Here is a 16,587-nt window from a genome sequence, read left to right as displayed (position 1 = left end):
CGTCGAAAGTTTCGTTAAGCAGATGTCTCATTATTAGAGCGATATGAGATGTTCCTCGTCTTCGGTGTCAACGGAGGTTCCCACCCAGTTGTGCTCTCCAAAGCAGAAATCAGGTTCTGTACTAGGTCACGACAACGTGCAGACTCTACGGTTCACCTGACAGGCCCTTCAGAGAAGAACGGGCCGAGAATAAAAGTCCTCGTAAATCCACACCACACAGTCACATACCACGAGTGCGATGGTTCTTCGTGCACAACACATGGCAGTTCTGTGTCTTCACTGCACCCTGTGGTATAAAATATGCCGCGTCACTCCACAGAACATTGCCCGGCCACATACTACCAACTTCCATCCGTGCCAGGAACCGTAAAGCAATTTCAGAACGTTGCTGTGGATCATGAGGTTTCCTTCCCTGCATTGTGTGGATCTTGTACAGGTACAGGTGAAAATTAGACCGGACAACTGGGATGGGCAATTCTTGTGACACTACATGAGCACTAGCACCAGCCGTGACACGTGCTGCATTGTCACTTACAGCAACAACAACCACGTCAATAACTTCCACAGGGAGAGACCGCATTCCTCATCCAGGTGCCATACCACACTCTCCAATGTTTTAGAATCTGACTGACTTTTTCTTTAAATCATTTAATGACATCTGGCCTCTCCTCAGACCATTCATTCGGTGATACCTTCAATCCAGCATTGTAACTGCTGCCGTTTACGCAAATCTATTTCACTAAGAATGTGTGGTCCCTCTTCTCGATAGCCACACTGTTTCCGATGTTATGGCTTATCAAACGAGAGCATGGGTGTCATACGTCATAAAAACTGTACACACGCCAGATTTGCACCTAATGGCCAAAACGGGATCTAATTTCTCTCCAGTGTAGATCGATTCCGCATTAAATCATTAGCATATCTGCCATATTTCTCTGCTATACGATCGTTACAGCTAATACTGAAATTCTGTGAGGAGCTGCACTTTAATTATAGCCATCCGGTTATAATTATAGAAACCATTAAATATATTGGTAGGTTTAAATATGGTGTATTATGTTTAATGTCTTGCAAATATGTTCATTGTTATAAATGCAAAGACGAAGATTATATCGGCTCTCGGTACATAGTAGTTGAAGGATTGGGATTCCGATCTGGTTGAAGCGAAATTAATATTTTAAATGGTGTGGCACAGGAAAAATGGTCAGGAGATGTGATGCAGGTGACTGGAGATGGATAGGACTCCAGTTATGTAGCGATGGAGGGCTTTCGTAGTTTCATATCGACTGGAAGGTATACAGCGTACTCAATTGCCCCTGCTACCAGAAACGACTTCAGTTATCACATCCAAGAATTTCATATTCTCTCACACACTATGCGCAAACTATTAGTCGTACAGAAAAAATGTCCAGGACATTTTTGTGTGAAATTTAATGTAGTTAAATTTTGTACAGTGATGAGGTTTCGCTAGAAGCTGTGGTTTTCGAGTTATTCAAGAAAAACCTACAAAAGTGACCTCCAAACGCGTTTTTTTCATAACTCTAAAACTGTGGCCTTCCGCGGAAACGTATCCTAGTACAAAACTTGATTACATTTAACTTCTGTATGATTAACAGTTAGCACATTTGGAGGACAGAGTATGAAAATCTTGGGTATGGTATTTGAAGGCGCTGCAGGCTGTGCAAAACCCAGCGATGTGGGAATTGATTTACCCTGTAAAGGGGACTGGAATCATTCTATATAACAGATTCTACACCATTACGAACATCTGCTTAATAGCGCGATTGTGAACCTTTGGAACATAGTCCAGTATCGGTTCTGCGTGGCATGCATTCGTTAAGTTCTTGATAGGTGTCCGAAAGAATGCGGCACGAGATGTCAGCTTACAGGTCACGCAGTTGTCGTAAGCTGTGACGGTGGATTTGGCGCCCGATAGCATCACCAGATGTAAACCATCGGATTCAGATCAGGCGGATCTGATGACCAAGACATGAACTCGAGTTCAGTATCGTGCTTCTCAAACCATTGTGGCACGCTTCTCGCCTTGTGATGTGAACATTTCTCCTGTTCGAAGAAAATATCACCTTTGGGAAATAAATGAAGCATTACGGAAGCAGATGGTCCGCAATAATATTCTCGTTGTCCATGGCTGTCGATTACTACCTCTGCTCCCACGGACGCCCAGGAGAATACCTCTCATGGACTAATGCTACTCCCACCAGTCTGTGGCGCTGTGTATGTGTCGAATAGACATTAAATTGGATGTCCGTGTATCCGGGCGCAGTCATCGATCTGGTGTAACAACAAACGTGATTCATCTGCCCAGGAGACACGTTGTAGATCTCGATGCTACTGCAATCGCAACTGGCGATGTCGTTGGGTCACTATGGGAGCACCTAGCGGTCGTCTGCTACGGAGCTCCGTGTTCTGCAGCTTGCTATGAACAATGTGTTCCAGAACACAAGTACTTTATACAGCGGACGATGCTCTGAGCTTCACGTTCTGTAAATAGGCGTGCATGTCCATCACCTTATCTCCCACTCGCACTTTCACCGTCATTCAACCACTTTCCCAGATGGTCACGACAGTAAAGCGCACCGTATTGGTCGTTTCCGAGATAGTCGTTGATAGGTTACGGGCGATAACAATGTGCTCTTTATCAAAATCTTTTTTCCTGTGTATTTCTTCAGCCCTGGCGAATTTCGTCGCGAGATTGGCTCCCTATTCATCGCTCCTCCGCTTACTTACTTTCCTCACTATTGGTTCAAATGGCTCTGAGCACTATGGGACTTAACATCTGAGGTCATCAGTCCCCTAGAATTTAGAACTACTTAAACCTAACCAACCTAAGGACATCACACACATCAATGCCCGAGGCAGGATTCGAACCTGCGACCGCAGCGGCCGCGCGGTTCCAGACTGTAGCGCCTAGAACCCCTCGGCCACTCCGGCCGGCCGTCACTATTGCTTTAGCTCCCTGCGCCAATAGGTGTTATTCAGACTCGTGGTGGGAAGTGGTCACAGTTGTTTGGCTCATCACATTAGGTAAAGATCGGATTGTAGGAATGCATTCCTTTTCCAGGAGGGGAAGGCTGCTGAAATTATCCTGGGAAAAGATATGAAGAACCTGGGGACGGAAGGGGGGTCGTTGTGGCAGAGGAACACAGTGTTGAAGAATGATTTCGTGAGTGACGTTGGGCTGGCGAAATTAGGTATTTGAGGAGATGTATGGACATTATCAGCTGCTAAGAAATACACGTGGAGAAGGGTAGATAACTTTGGTAAATGCGGCAAAAAGGGTGCATGAATTTTTTCCAAGTTGAAAGTGGCAGATTTGGCACAGCTATTCTCAGCCACATTCCTCGATTGTGCTGATTGTTTGTAGGATGTCTGTCATAGCCCGTATAAAAACAATGTGGTAAATATCTGGAGGCCTGACGACATATTCTATATTTATTTTATATTTCATCGTAGTTCCCAGTTTCTCAGGTTTCCACGTGATGGTAGCACAATATATTGTCTATGTCAATTCCATAATCTCTCCTTAACGATTATCCTGTAACAACTGCGGTATAAGACGCTACAGGGTGGAAGGAAAACTAAGGTTTAACATTCCGTTGACATCGAGATCATTGTAGACAGAGTACAAGCTCCGAATGATTCAAGGATGATGAAGAAAATCTGCCTTGCCATTTAAAAGCTACCATCCCGGAAATGATCTGTATTGCTTTAGGACTATCAGGGAAAACATAAATCCGGATTTTCTGACTCGGATTTGAACCGTTGATCTCCAGAATGCGAGTCCAGTTACATAACGACTGCACCACCTCGGCTGCTCGCTACAAGGAAATTTTAGATACTTTACACGATATGGCCAAAGTTAGTAATGTTGCACTTGTACAGCTTCATATACGCTCCGTAGACCACTGAACACTGTATGAGGAAGTGCACTTTATAATAATGTTAGTTGCATTCTGTCCGCTTTCATTTCCATATGCACCAAAGGAAGAAGTGGCTGTTAAATTGTTCAACAGGTTACCGTGAAAGTAACACTGCCCCTATAATAATAATATGCTCTATAATAGGGATTGATAGATGCCACTCATTTAAAGACCGCTGTTTCAGGAACACCCTAAGCTGTTCTAATACATCTCCTGACGACTATTGCTTTCGATCTGTACAGGCCATTATCTGATCAAAAAGACAATTACGTTAGAGTCTCCTCATGTGAAAAACTCGTTAAGTCCAGGATACAGCAAAGAATCGTCACAAAAATGGACTGTGCATTTTTCTGTTTTCTTTTTGCTGTGCTTTTCCGTAGTTGATGCATAACTCTTAATTTATACTTCTGATTTGTCTAACACACACTTTATTCACGATTACTTTCAGCATAATTTATTATCTCTTTCATATGTAAGTGATGTGACAATGTTGTTTACTTTTATACCAGTAATACTAGATGTCTTGTTTCGTTAGTCCTAAACTACCATCTTAACAATGGGACGCTTTAGATTAGTAGGTAGTATTTTCTTTCCTTTAAGACATAAATCTTTCATTTGGCTTGATGCTGTCCTCTGTTTTTTACTATACTGTGCTGGTCTCATGTTATTATGATGATCTGGCTGAGGTAATAGACGTCCCTGTAACTGAACACTCCCTCTGGTAAGACTCCTCTACGTTCTTCACTAATTGTACTAACTACTTTTTGATTCAGAAATTTACCTTTCCATGTAATTTTATCATTATTCGACAGCGTAACATTTCTGACGCTTCTGTTTCTCCTTTTCCAGATTAAGCATGGCCTACATTTCACTTTCATGTAAATCTGTGCTTATTTGAGGAAGTTCTTCATTTCCGATATCAGTAAAATATTCCGCGCTAGTTATGTTACCCGGTTCTTTCAAAAGGTCTTAGGAATCTCCCTTACATAAGGCCAAAACGCGAAACTTAGGCTTGGTATCTGTCGCCCTTGCGTTTATACCCGTTTTCCGATATTTCACTTGATTGCTTCATTCTTTCTTCTTTTTAGAAGGTCGATGGCTCAATGATACCATAACTTATTTTTATATTCTCGTCAACATGAACTTGTCTTTGTGACAATATTCCACATACGTTAGTCTCTATGGCGTCTTTTGAAATTGTACAATATTCCATATTCTCGGATGGAACTGCGACCAGTAAGCTTTATAAATAATATGAGTTATAGAATATAGTAACAACATTTTTATTTTGCCTACTGGTTGCAGATTTCGTTAGACAGTACCACCCTCAGGCCATTCTATGGTCAATATATTCCAGGATAGAGCACTAACCCGCGAACGGCAAAGGTCCCGAGTCAGGGTCTCGGTCCGGCATGCAGTTTGAATCTGCCAGGAAGTTTCATATCAGCGCACACGCCGCTGCAGAGTGAAAATTTCACTCTGGAAATACTCCAGGATATTGTTAGAACAACAGAGCAAGAGAAATTTACGTAATACTCTAGTCTGTGACAGCAGACGTGTGGTTTATTGTGTGACCTAAGATGTACACATGTCCCATAACACTAACACGCTGTCGACACGTTTGCTTCCCAAATTGGTGTGTCATATACTAGAAGTAAAGCTACATTTTTAGGTTTAAATGGGTGAAAATTACTGCCAACAGTGATAAGAGTGTCGTCTACACAGACATAGAATATTAAATTACGAAATTACGTAATCTAATAGTCAGTAATATAATTAAAAAATACAAACATAATATTGCATCTATATGATCAATTTTGCATTTAGTGTTTGCACTTGGTTTATATCACTATAAACCATTGAGCTGACCATGAATATTTATAATTACGAAAATGTCGTCTTAGCAATAACATTAACTGAGAATAACTAAGCTCCCTTTACAGACTCTGAGGACAGGTTCCTTACACCAGAACAAAAATATAACATAGTAAACGTGGGCTCTAAAATGAATACCTTAAGAGCTACGAGCGCTTGACCATCTTCGACACTATTAAACACAACTCTTCTACTGCCAGCTCTTTACTTCCCATATCTTGGCAGGAGATAGTATGGACGGAAACAAGAAAAACTGTTCGGTAAACATGCGGTCTGAAAAGCATATCTTAAGAGGTTTGAGCACTTGTTCAGATGTGTTTCATAGTAACGTAGATGTATAAGCGCTCATAGCTCTTAAGGTGTGGGGTTTAGAGCCCATTTTTACTAGGTATTCTCTTCTTGTTGTGGAGTGAGGAATCTGTACTCAAAGTCTCTAACGGGAATTTAGTTACGCCCTGTATATTAAAACCAGAAAATTATTTTTACTGAAAAGGAAACGAATTTAAAGAGGGAGTAGTGAGTCGATGTGTCTGTGAATTTTTACGCAACTTCCAGCTGATAATCTTTGGCCACATCTCCATTGTTATATTTATCCTAGCAGTGTCCATGTTTATGCTGGGGTTCTCGGCGGTGCTGCATCATACCTTCTCCACGGCATATTGAGACTATAGACGAAAACGTGTATTACTTGTAAAATATTCAACTATCTCTGTAGTTTAGCCACAGTCAGCTCACAATTGTGGTGTTATACAGTTCCAAGGTGAATGATTTCTCCAAGTCCACAGGTGCTAGGAAGGGTTCCTGATTCACCTTAAGTCTGCCTTCCACTACCGGCCGTGTTTTTAATGTCGTGATATGACCTCTTCAGAATAGCCAATAGTTACATCTACAAAATTGTTGAGGCTTTCGTGGCCAGTTGTTGACAAACTGCCTATTTGCTTCCGTCTCGGGTTCTTCGGCCGACGTTAGTCTGATGATTTTACTGACGTGACGCCAGCTCCATTGCCGGCAATGGAGGGTGAAGCTTTGACAATACCAGCCACTCGCGCTGTCGATACGTCAGTAAAATAATCAAAAGAACGTCGGCCGAAGAACCCGAGACGGAAGCAAATAGGCAGTTTCTCAGTTACATGTACCATTTCCCTCTATTAGTTGTAATCTGTGTAAGTCCCGCCTTCCGTTATTAGCCATTTCTTAGTGTTGTGATATGACCTTTTTCGAATGGCCAGTCCTTATCTGTATCATTTGCTCTTGTTGGCTGTCATTAGTGATAGTGAGGTGAACGCGCACATCCAGGACGGGTGCCTGGCCGCCCGGTGCACTGGTGAAAGCCTATTTGGCACAAGTGCAGGTATCGATGCACAGCCCCCAGTTGCCATGTTACCGGAAACTCAGCGCGGTACGTATGCTTAGACTCTCAACACAGTGAAAGTTGCGCGACCTGGCAGCTTACCGGTGACGGTGAGATAGATCCGCAGCACCCTTGGCGGGTGCGTGGCCACCTGACACTCGTAGAGTCCCTGGTCGCGCAGGCGCACGTACTCGATGCGCAGCCGCCAGTTGCCGGGGTAACGGAAGCTGAGCGTGACGCGCTGGTCGGCGCTGTACTCCTGCCGGCCCACCGTCAGCAGCTGCAGCGCGTCGTGCCGCCGGTGCAGCCACGACACCTGCCAGCGCAACAGACCAAGATGCGTTACTACCTGTTGACATCTGCGTGCGCTGGGAGTCATTTTGCGTAGTTTCAATGCATTTGCTACAATGTAATGGCTAGGGAACAGGTTCTTGTTAGTGTAGCAAGTTTCTGATGCTGTTGTCTGAGGCCTTGAAGTGGGTAGCCCATTTGGCAATGTGGACAGTCGAGGTTACGTGCTGGTTTCCCAAAGGAGAAAATTTCGCTTGTTATCGTTGCCGAATCCTTGCGGTGCCGGATTTGCGTTCTGCCTTACTACTAACACAGAAAGTATTCACCTTAGTGACTTCTTCAGAAACACGACCTGCCCTGAACCCCTGGCCTCAGCTAAGAAAAGCTGTAAAAACATTGTGGATAGGTGTATTTAGCTGTTTTTTACTGTTAAAGTTCCTACATTTCAGCAGTTCTGTCTCTAACTACCAAATAACGAAAACTCTTTGCAGTGGAACATCTTCTTTCTACTGTAACTTCGTGTACACAAATTTCTATCAAGTCCATCCTGACATACAGCTCCAAGAATGAAACAACGAAACTAAACACACTATTCACAATTGTAACGCACGCACTGTCTCTAGTATTTTGTTGAAGGTTCTAAGTCCGACTTGTTAATGAAAAAACCGCATTCTCCACTGTTTAGTAAACACTTTTAAAAGCACACAGGTTTTTAATTATTCTGAATGCTCCCTCATTTGCTGTCCAGAAAGACTCTGACAGTTTGTGGTTATGACTTCACAACATGGCTCTCGCCATTTGTACCTCCGAAAGAAAGTCCTAGTTCTCATTAAAAAATGCGAAGTCTTGTAGATGTTATTGTGCAATGATCGCAGTTTTACTCATAAATCTTGTTCTCCAAAGAACCACTATTGTTCAGTTTAAATGGAAATTCGTAGAGAAATGTGTTACGTGACATATCCTCAAAAAAGGCGACCACCGACTCTTTGCGAATCACGTACGAAACTCCTATCGTAGGATCTCTTTTCTGGCTGGCCAAATAACATAGTGGTCAATCATCGTCATATTTAGATGCACTTAACCCGTTACTCTTCCACGTTGAATCAATCCTCTGAAATTTGCGTGTAATTAATAAACAACATATTGAGAAAAAAGTAAATGAAAGCAAACAAACCCAACTTTAAGGGTCTGCTGGGCTGAAGTAGGTTTTACATTTCTAAAATACCGATCATTTAAAATTACCACTTTGCCTCGTGAATGGGACTCCAATGAAGTCCGATTCTTACGCTAAATAAATTGTAGTTATTCATTCGTACATCAAATACAAGTCACATTCATTCCGTTAATCACTCACACAGCAAAAATCTTAAAATAATAGTAGTCTGAAATGAAAATTTTGTACGTAAATCTGTAGCCTTTTCATCAAAATATTGTTTACTCAGTTACTTAAATATCAGCTACTTGGTTAACATTCTTCACTGACTGCTACACAAGACATAATAACACACCAGAAAGACATTTTTCAGGGAAAGTTCCAACTTCTGTTTTGGATAATTTTTTGTGTACCGAGAGCTAGCTAACATGAAAAGCTTAGTTTCATACTGATGTTAACTTTCATGTTTACAAAAGGTTAGACAAAGTTTCACAGCAACTGTCTTTTAACTGTGCGTAGTAGACTACAGCAATGTATATAATATTCGAACGCAGTTCACCATATGTAAACTGCTTACAGATCCCGCTGATTCACATCTGAAATAACTCGATGCTCGTGGCCAGAAAGCTTCTGCCAGATTCACTACCTACGATGTATATATTGCCACGTCTTGTGTTGGCAGGTGTCGGGCTTTAGCCGGAAGTATCCAGCATTTTGCGGTCATGTCCGACTTTTTTTAGGCTTGAAGATGCAGAGAACGCACAACTAACCAGCTTTGCGAGCTAATGACATATGCGCGAGGGATAGGTATAAGGATACAGCATAAGGTTATATAGGTATACCAATACTATTATTATTTGTGCGTCCTACGGTATTCTTCGAGCCTAACACGGAATGTCACAGACACGCTACGAGAGGAGCGAGCGAGGCAATGTAGAAAGTGCAGATCCGCCAGTGGCAACCTGCCCAACACGCTACGCTTGCACGTCTCTCCTAGTCATGTTGAGACACGCAACTTCGACAAGAAAGGCTGTTTAGTGATTAATTTGCAGTTTAAGAACTACTGAAGATGATCTTATAAAAATACTGACTGTTATTGATTATTAATAAACAATTGAATACTGTCATTTGACACTATTTCTATTTAAAGTAGGAAATTTGGCTTTTAGGACAGTTAAATATAATGCTGAGTCCGGTTTTTAAATTTTTGGGCCTGACAGTCTCAAGCTCACCCAGCTACTCCATGAATATTTTGTGTTGTATGCATAAAACTACACTCAGAGGCCCACATGAAATAATTAATTTCAAATATATCTTACACTCAGGCTAAACACTCTGACATACAGTGATTTATTGACTAATTTCTGAGTTTCACCGAAAATAAATTTCATGTAATTTGTCGCTTACTTAATCAAATATGGTGTTACTCGGCTGTTGTTACCGCATTTCTACAGTGACAAGATGCATTTTCGACGAAGACATGTATACATGTCGGAGTATTTTAAAGTCTTACGTGTGCTGACGAAAAAGCGTTTGCTGTACCATTGAAAATGGTCAAAAGGCCTAAACTTCTACAGTTAAATAAATAATTTGTACAGTCAACGACGTATATGAAGCCCTCCAAAAAATTCTGCATGACTATGAACCCTGACCATGAGAAGTTAATTGGTAATGCATTTGTTGAATAGCCACGAAAACAATGCGCATTATAAAACTGGCGCATTTCTAAGTAAATACCTTTCAAATTTTAACAGCACTTTGTAAACGAAAAATAGGAAATATGGCACAGTGATGTTTCAAAACAGCTGTGGGTAACAAAAGGCATTAAAAGTCTTGTAGCAAACAGAGAAAATTATAAAAAATTGTAATCAAAAATATTGGTGTGCGACTGATTTCATATTATGTAAGGTATTTTCTACACTGAGATGTGTCACAATAAAATCCAAAAGCCTTCGATTTACGTCAGAAGTCAATAAGTTTGAAAATAAAATGAAAACAATATGGAGAGTGCTAAGAAGCAAAATAGGAGAGTATATAAAGGAACACGATGATATAGAAGTGATGGACAGTGACCAAATAGTCCATGATACCAAACAGAGAGCAAAAATCTTTTTAAATCATTTTCAAATTGTATTTGAGCAACTCTGTAGTCAGCTTAAAAGGAGAAAGAGTTGGGTGTTAGCGTAAGTGACGTTTGGTGCCAAAAGTTAAAATTAAAGCAATTGCAGCCTCCCGTCGCGAACTGAAGGCTTTTTCACCTAGGTTCCGGCTACTTCTAAAAGTACCTTCAATAGAAATAAAACATTTAAAACTGGCATGTCGCGTATAAACTAAATATGAAGCGATAACGCTTTAGTCACAAAATATTAAAATAGAAAACATAGAGGCAGCCACTAAGGGCAGCGCCAGATGTCGAGCTGCGGTAGCGTCAGACTGACGCGCCCGCGTTATCAATTGCTAGCAGGTGAACGTTATAGAAAAAGTGCCATCTAGTAGCCGCAAATACAAACTGGCTACTTAGCGTTCCACATATAGACAGGTGAAACGTGTAATACATGAAGGAAGGGGCAATATTTTATCTACGAGCAGATGACATGGTAGTAATTTGTCTACATAAGAGCTTAGAAGCACAGTTAAAAGACTGAAAACAGCCATTACACAGTTACACAGGAAGCTGAATAATGCAGCGAATACCAAAAACGGTATAACATGGAATGTAGTCAATATAGACCATTTAAGCAACAAACAATTATGAATCGACTTAGATTAAAGAAATACTTAGGTAACTGCACGAGGGAACACAAAATCCAATATCAAGTAGTGGCTTTATACTGTTGAAGAAGCTTTTATTACGTAATTGTAGCTGCTCATTAACAATGAGGCCATCATTTCGAGAAAGATGTTTTAAAAAATTTAAATCTTCGAGAACATCTAATCTACGGCCTTTCATCTTAGTGTGCAAAATGCTGATATCGTGAACAGCTTTAGGCGAGTAATGTTTCACTTCTTTTATAATAAGGCCTTCAGCCGTGTTACAGTTTGTTTTAAAACGAAATATTTGTCTTAACATATGCTATTTGGAATAGTTCTTCTGACTTCGAATTCAGGCTTTCAGCCGTTTGTTACTTGAATTTATGTGTGGCCTTCAGCAGAGCAATAATTACACTTCTTCCATAATAAAGTCTTACGCTGTGTTACAATAAACTTTTTAAAAAGCAAACTTGTTTTAAAAGCAAGGTATTTGTTGAGATGTGAGTTATTGGAATTGTTTTCCTGACTTATAATTCAGGCCTTCAGCCGTTTGTTGTTTGAGTTTGCTGTGGAATTTTTTTTCCTGTGATAAGGCGTTCAGCGTCAAACAGTCAATTGTGCTTTTTTTAAGAGATTGTTTTAAAATTTTAATTTCTTTAAATAAATTTTACGTATTTGTTGTGCAACCGAAAGTAACTGATTACGGACCCGTCCACAATCGTTACCCTATCCTGCCCTATCCTGAGAATCCTGTTGGGCCGCAGGAGTTTTACCAGATTACGTCAAAGGCTATACTTATTCTAAATTCTACTATTCCCGAATGTATTCGTGAGTTTAAATTACTATTCTGCTAGTTTAATTGATATTGCGGACAGCCGTAGCGGCCTCCTTGTCGTGGGTTATGTTTTTAGAGTCTTAAAATTTAGAAGTCTTTCATTCTTAATTTTATAAACAGCTTTAAATAAGCGTATTGCCTAAGTTTTCTCGCCGGTTGTTGTATCGTGGGTTCACGAACTAAGTGTGGAGACCTTATTAAGCTGGATTTCTAGGGCTCCACTGTTTATCCTTACCTGCAGGCCAAATCATTCTGATTGCTTATTAGTAGTAAATGTTCCTTGAAAATGCTCCCAATCTGTAATTATAATTTTGGTTCTCGTTGGTGAAATATTTATGCCACTTGTTCAAACCCATCAATCTCTTGCGTGTTATGATATGATCTCTTCAATTTTCGGTATTAATTCTTAATTATATTGTGGATACTGACAAATCACAATATGCTTATTGTAGGATTAGACTTTGTCAGTCGAATGTGGGCATCTTACTAATACGCCTCTCCTGACTCTCAGAACGATGTATTGCATTGCGTGTTAACAGACCTGTAGTTGCATAATCTAACTTAACTGTTAAATCTTTATAGAAATTTCAGCGGCGCTCCGTCCGGTCTTAACGGTTGTTAGTTTGCTTTGCCCCGTGGACCCGGCCGTCGTTTCCCGGGTATTAGCGTCGACAACCTACCTGCCTGCATCGCCAATGTGGCATCGTACTAAGCCTTGGCCAACTAAGCAAGTTGCTTAAACACTCCATTATTGTTGAACCTTATTAGTTGTTGTTAATTTTAATGATGGATATATCTACCAACCACATAACTTAGTTTTTCTTCTTTTCTTTTTTTAAAAAAAGGCCAACTGATTTAAACCAAAAGTCTCAATTTTGTTTGCTTTTACATTTACTACATTAATTGCCTTCACAGCTGTACACAGTTTTGAACTTGAAGCAGAGGCTTCTACCACTTAAGAGAAATAATACAGACACTTCTAGCAAGATTTTCTTGCAATAATTAGTCAGGGTCACCTCACTGACTCACTATGCTGCAGTGGTTTGATACCTTGTCACATTGTTCTGCATGTTTCGTCAAGTAAAGTGCTGTATATGTTTAAACTGAAAATGATGCTGTTGTTGTTAGCTCCTTGGGTCCGCCATTCCAAGGCAAGGTGGGCTGAATAAAAATGTGGTTCTCAGGCACACAGAAAATTTTCGTATCAAATCGGTCGTGAAGTTACTTTTCCACTAAAATCAAGTTTCTCATACTTGGCTGCAGTAAAAAAAAAAGGCGGAAAGCAACGACCAAATCAATGATGATAGAATTTTTAGCCAAACGAACGTGTGGCAGGTGCTACGCAAACAGATTAGGAGTTGATGTCTAATGTTAAAAGTATAACCAGGCTCTACCATTCCTTCTACACATTTCCGCTTCTACGTATTGTTTAGCTGCATTTCCGAGGCCTGGTCAGGTTAGCAACCAAGGCGCAAGTCTGATTAGTATGCTGCAGTGGTGATATAGAGACGAGGCTCATTTATACGTGCCGAATCACGAGATTCATCTCACAGCGCACGCTCGCTGATCTTGAAGCGCTACCTTACACTTATATTACAACAGTATCGCACATGGTTGATCTCATGTAGTGTCGGTTTCTTTAATCTGAAACTACTGTTTCATGTTTACACTGATTACAGTAATCAAATATACAAATTTTTCTCTCTGTATGTGAAGGTTAATTTCAGGAACCAATGTAGAAATTTTGCTACGGCTTTGACTAATGGACAGACCAAACGTTTATGTGTACGACGTATCACCGTTGCGCCACATAAGTCGTCCGCCGTAGGTACTTACCGCTACTCATGCGAAGCTGCTGGGTGTTGCCAGTTACTTTCAAGGCCATGATTTGAAAACCACTTCTCACGCCAGTCACACACCTCTCTGATTCTGTCACGGCTCGCGTCTCACTGTTGTCGATGTTCTCGCATTATGCTAATCAAAAATTCATTTCTCCAGTTGAATTTTCCATGTTTGCAGTCATCTTATTTTAGCTACTTTTTCTAAGGCTATGCAGCCCAAGAAATCTGTATTTTGTAGTGTAGCCAAGTAACAATTTCACTCTTCTGATTGCGCACCAAATATTATCTGTTCTCTCATTTCATTTTTACACCGGACTATAGACTCCGTTACTTTCTTCTTCTCATATGTACGACACGAAACTCGGCAGTCATAGTGATGTAAAATTAACATTATTACCATAGATCGCTACGTTACGGGCTGAATGACTGTATAAGACTAAAGCTTCTACGTGAAAGGCGATAGCGTACGCGTCTACATCTTCGAGCTTAGTGAGGGATCACTGTTGGAGTTTCAGAGGTACGAGGATGACGCAAGACGATATGTTGGGCCATATAGTGGAGAACCATTCTTCGAGATCGTCATTGCGACGCAGCGGGATCAAGTTTACTATACCGCTTCGTGCAGAAACTACAATATGCAGATCGTATTAATCCTTATTGGTTTGGATTGTTCCTGAAGAATAGTGGTGGATGAACTATCTCTACAAGCGACGGGCGCACTGTCTTTCGAAATGGTTTACCGTAACAATATGTTAGTTGCGTCGCTTATTGATCTACAGTTAGTGAATGTCATTAAACTTCATGTCAATCTTAATGCAGTTTCAATTTGAGCCATCTTTAGGTGGAGTAGTTAAACATTTTTCCCGTGTATAAGTCTATTTTAGTTTCTTCTTTGCCTCAGGACACAGTGTGTCTTTGCATTGTGCACCCAATAGTGATCGATTTGTGTGTTTTCTCACACTCACTGCAGCAGCGGCGATTCATAGACGTGGACCCCAAAATACGCTAAATTAGTAGGAGGCCGGAGACACAAAGGTCGGTAACTACCGGAGTACTGGTCCGCAGAGGAACTAAGAAGGCCGGATGAATCTTTAGAATGTCTCAGATTAAGAGCCCATCCACCAAATCAAATTATTTTAAACTCTTTCTGGTAGTGCAGTCTCGTTTTTACCATTAGAATCAGCTTGGATCGCTGCAGGTGGTCAAAGGGATCCACGCGACCCGATCGTAGGCCTCTGTACACTTTGGGGATGACATAGCAGACGTCCAGTGTGACTGTTTAGTTTTTTGAAGGCAGTTTACACTTGCTGAAGCATATGTTGGTGGTAAGAGACATTCATGGCTTCCGCAAGTAACGTACCATCGGATTGCCCATTATTAAAATTTCTTGTGAGATCTGCCTACACCGTTCTATGGCAACAGCGTCCTATAGTGTTGCTACTGATTCCGTGGACGCTCTTGTCCTTCATAATGTGGTACTCACATACGATAATTGTTCACTACAGCTGGGAGATGTCATACATTGGTTGGCAGTTAATTTGTTGTTTTTATTCCACAATGTATTCTCGAGTGATTTATTAGATAAGGTTTCTTCCGCTCTTATTATTCCCCTTATCGAAGACACTCCTATCATCCATACATAGCTGACCACAGCAGTTGACACTAGAGGAAGTGTGTTGTCGTTGGTGTACGTCTGACGGAAAACCGCATTACAAAATGGCCTTTCAAATGTCGATTTCCTTCATTGGTTTCTAAGATGGACTGACCCACGTATCTGTGTGTGTGTGTGTGTGTGTGTGTGTGTGTGTGTGTGTGTGTGTGTTTGTGTGTTTGTGTGTTGGGGGCCCTCAAAGCGAGGTTTCTCAGAATTTTTCCCACTACCGAAGGCTTTCTGTTATATCTGTGTTATCATCTGTCGTACTGTCATTTTATGGCACTTGTCGATAGTGTTAGCACGCCTCCAACAAGACGCATGTCTTTTCTTAATACGAGGAAAGTTATGGAAATATACTGGACAGACAGAAACATTATTCCTCTATTAGACACAATAAGTCATCAATTCAATAGTGAATAAATCAGCAGTCGATTTCATAGAGCCGTGAGTTGCCTGTATAGTACCACTGTTATAAATTTCCTACCTCTTGTACTTGCCGTCATTTAGTGAGGCCAGTGGAAACTTTGTGTATCTAGGAACTATATTGCCGGCTATGAGATCTGCGTTTTGACGATCAGGTCGTCTGAAGGCAATTTTGATTTCGTTGTCAGCACACTATGTAGACGAGCATGTGGTCAGCACACCACTCCCCTGACCGTTGCCAGCTTTCGTGACCAGAGCCGCTACTTCTCAGTCAATGAGCTCCTCAATTCGGCTCACATGGACTAGGTGCACCCCACGGGCCAACACCGTTCGGCAGCCACGATGGTTTAACTTCGGTAACATGACGGGAGCCGTCGTTAGCTCTGCGGCAAGGCCATTGGCTAACAATGAAGAGGAATACTCGAAGTAAAAACAGAAATGCAAACGGAGATATAAAAATTTTGAGCCAGAG

General features: G+C 41.1%; 1 protein-coding gene across 1 annotated transcript in view; it reads right to left on the bottom strand.

Annotated features, from left to right (window-relative positions):
* Positions 1-16,587, bottom strand: part of LOC124798970 — a 215,493-nt gene that overhangs the window by 40,233 nt on the left and 158,673 nt on the right. Inside the window, exon 4 of the mRNA XM_047262506.1 lies at positions 7,270-7,483. Coding sequence (XP_047118462.1) covers positions 7,270-7,483 — 214 coding nt within the window. The remainder of the gene's footprint in view (positions 1-7,269; positions 7,484-16,587) is intronic.

Source organism: Schistocerca piceifrons, chromosome 5 (genome assembly GCF_021461385.2).
Source record: "Schistocerca piceifrons isolate TAMUIC-IGC-003096 chromosome 5, iqSchPice1.1, whole genome shotgun sequence".
Lineage (NCBI taxonomy): Eukaryota > Metazoa > Arthropoda > Insecta > Orthoptera > Acrididae > Schistocerca > Schistocerca piceifrons.
This window is presented reverse-complemented; position numbering and strand designations above follow the sequence as displayed.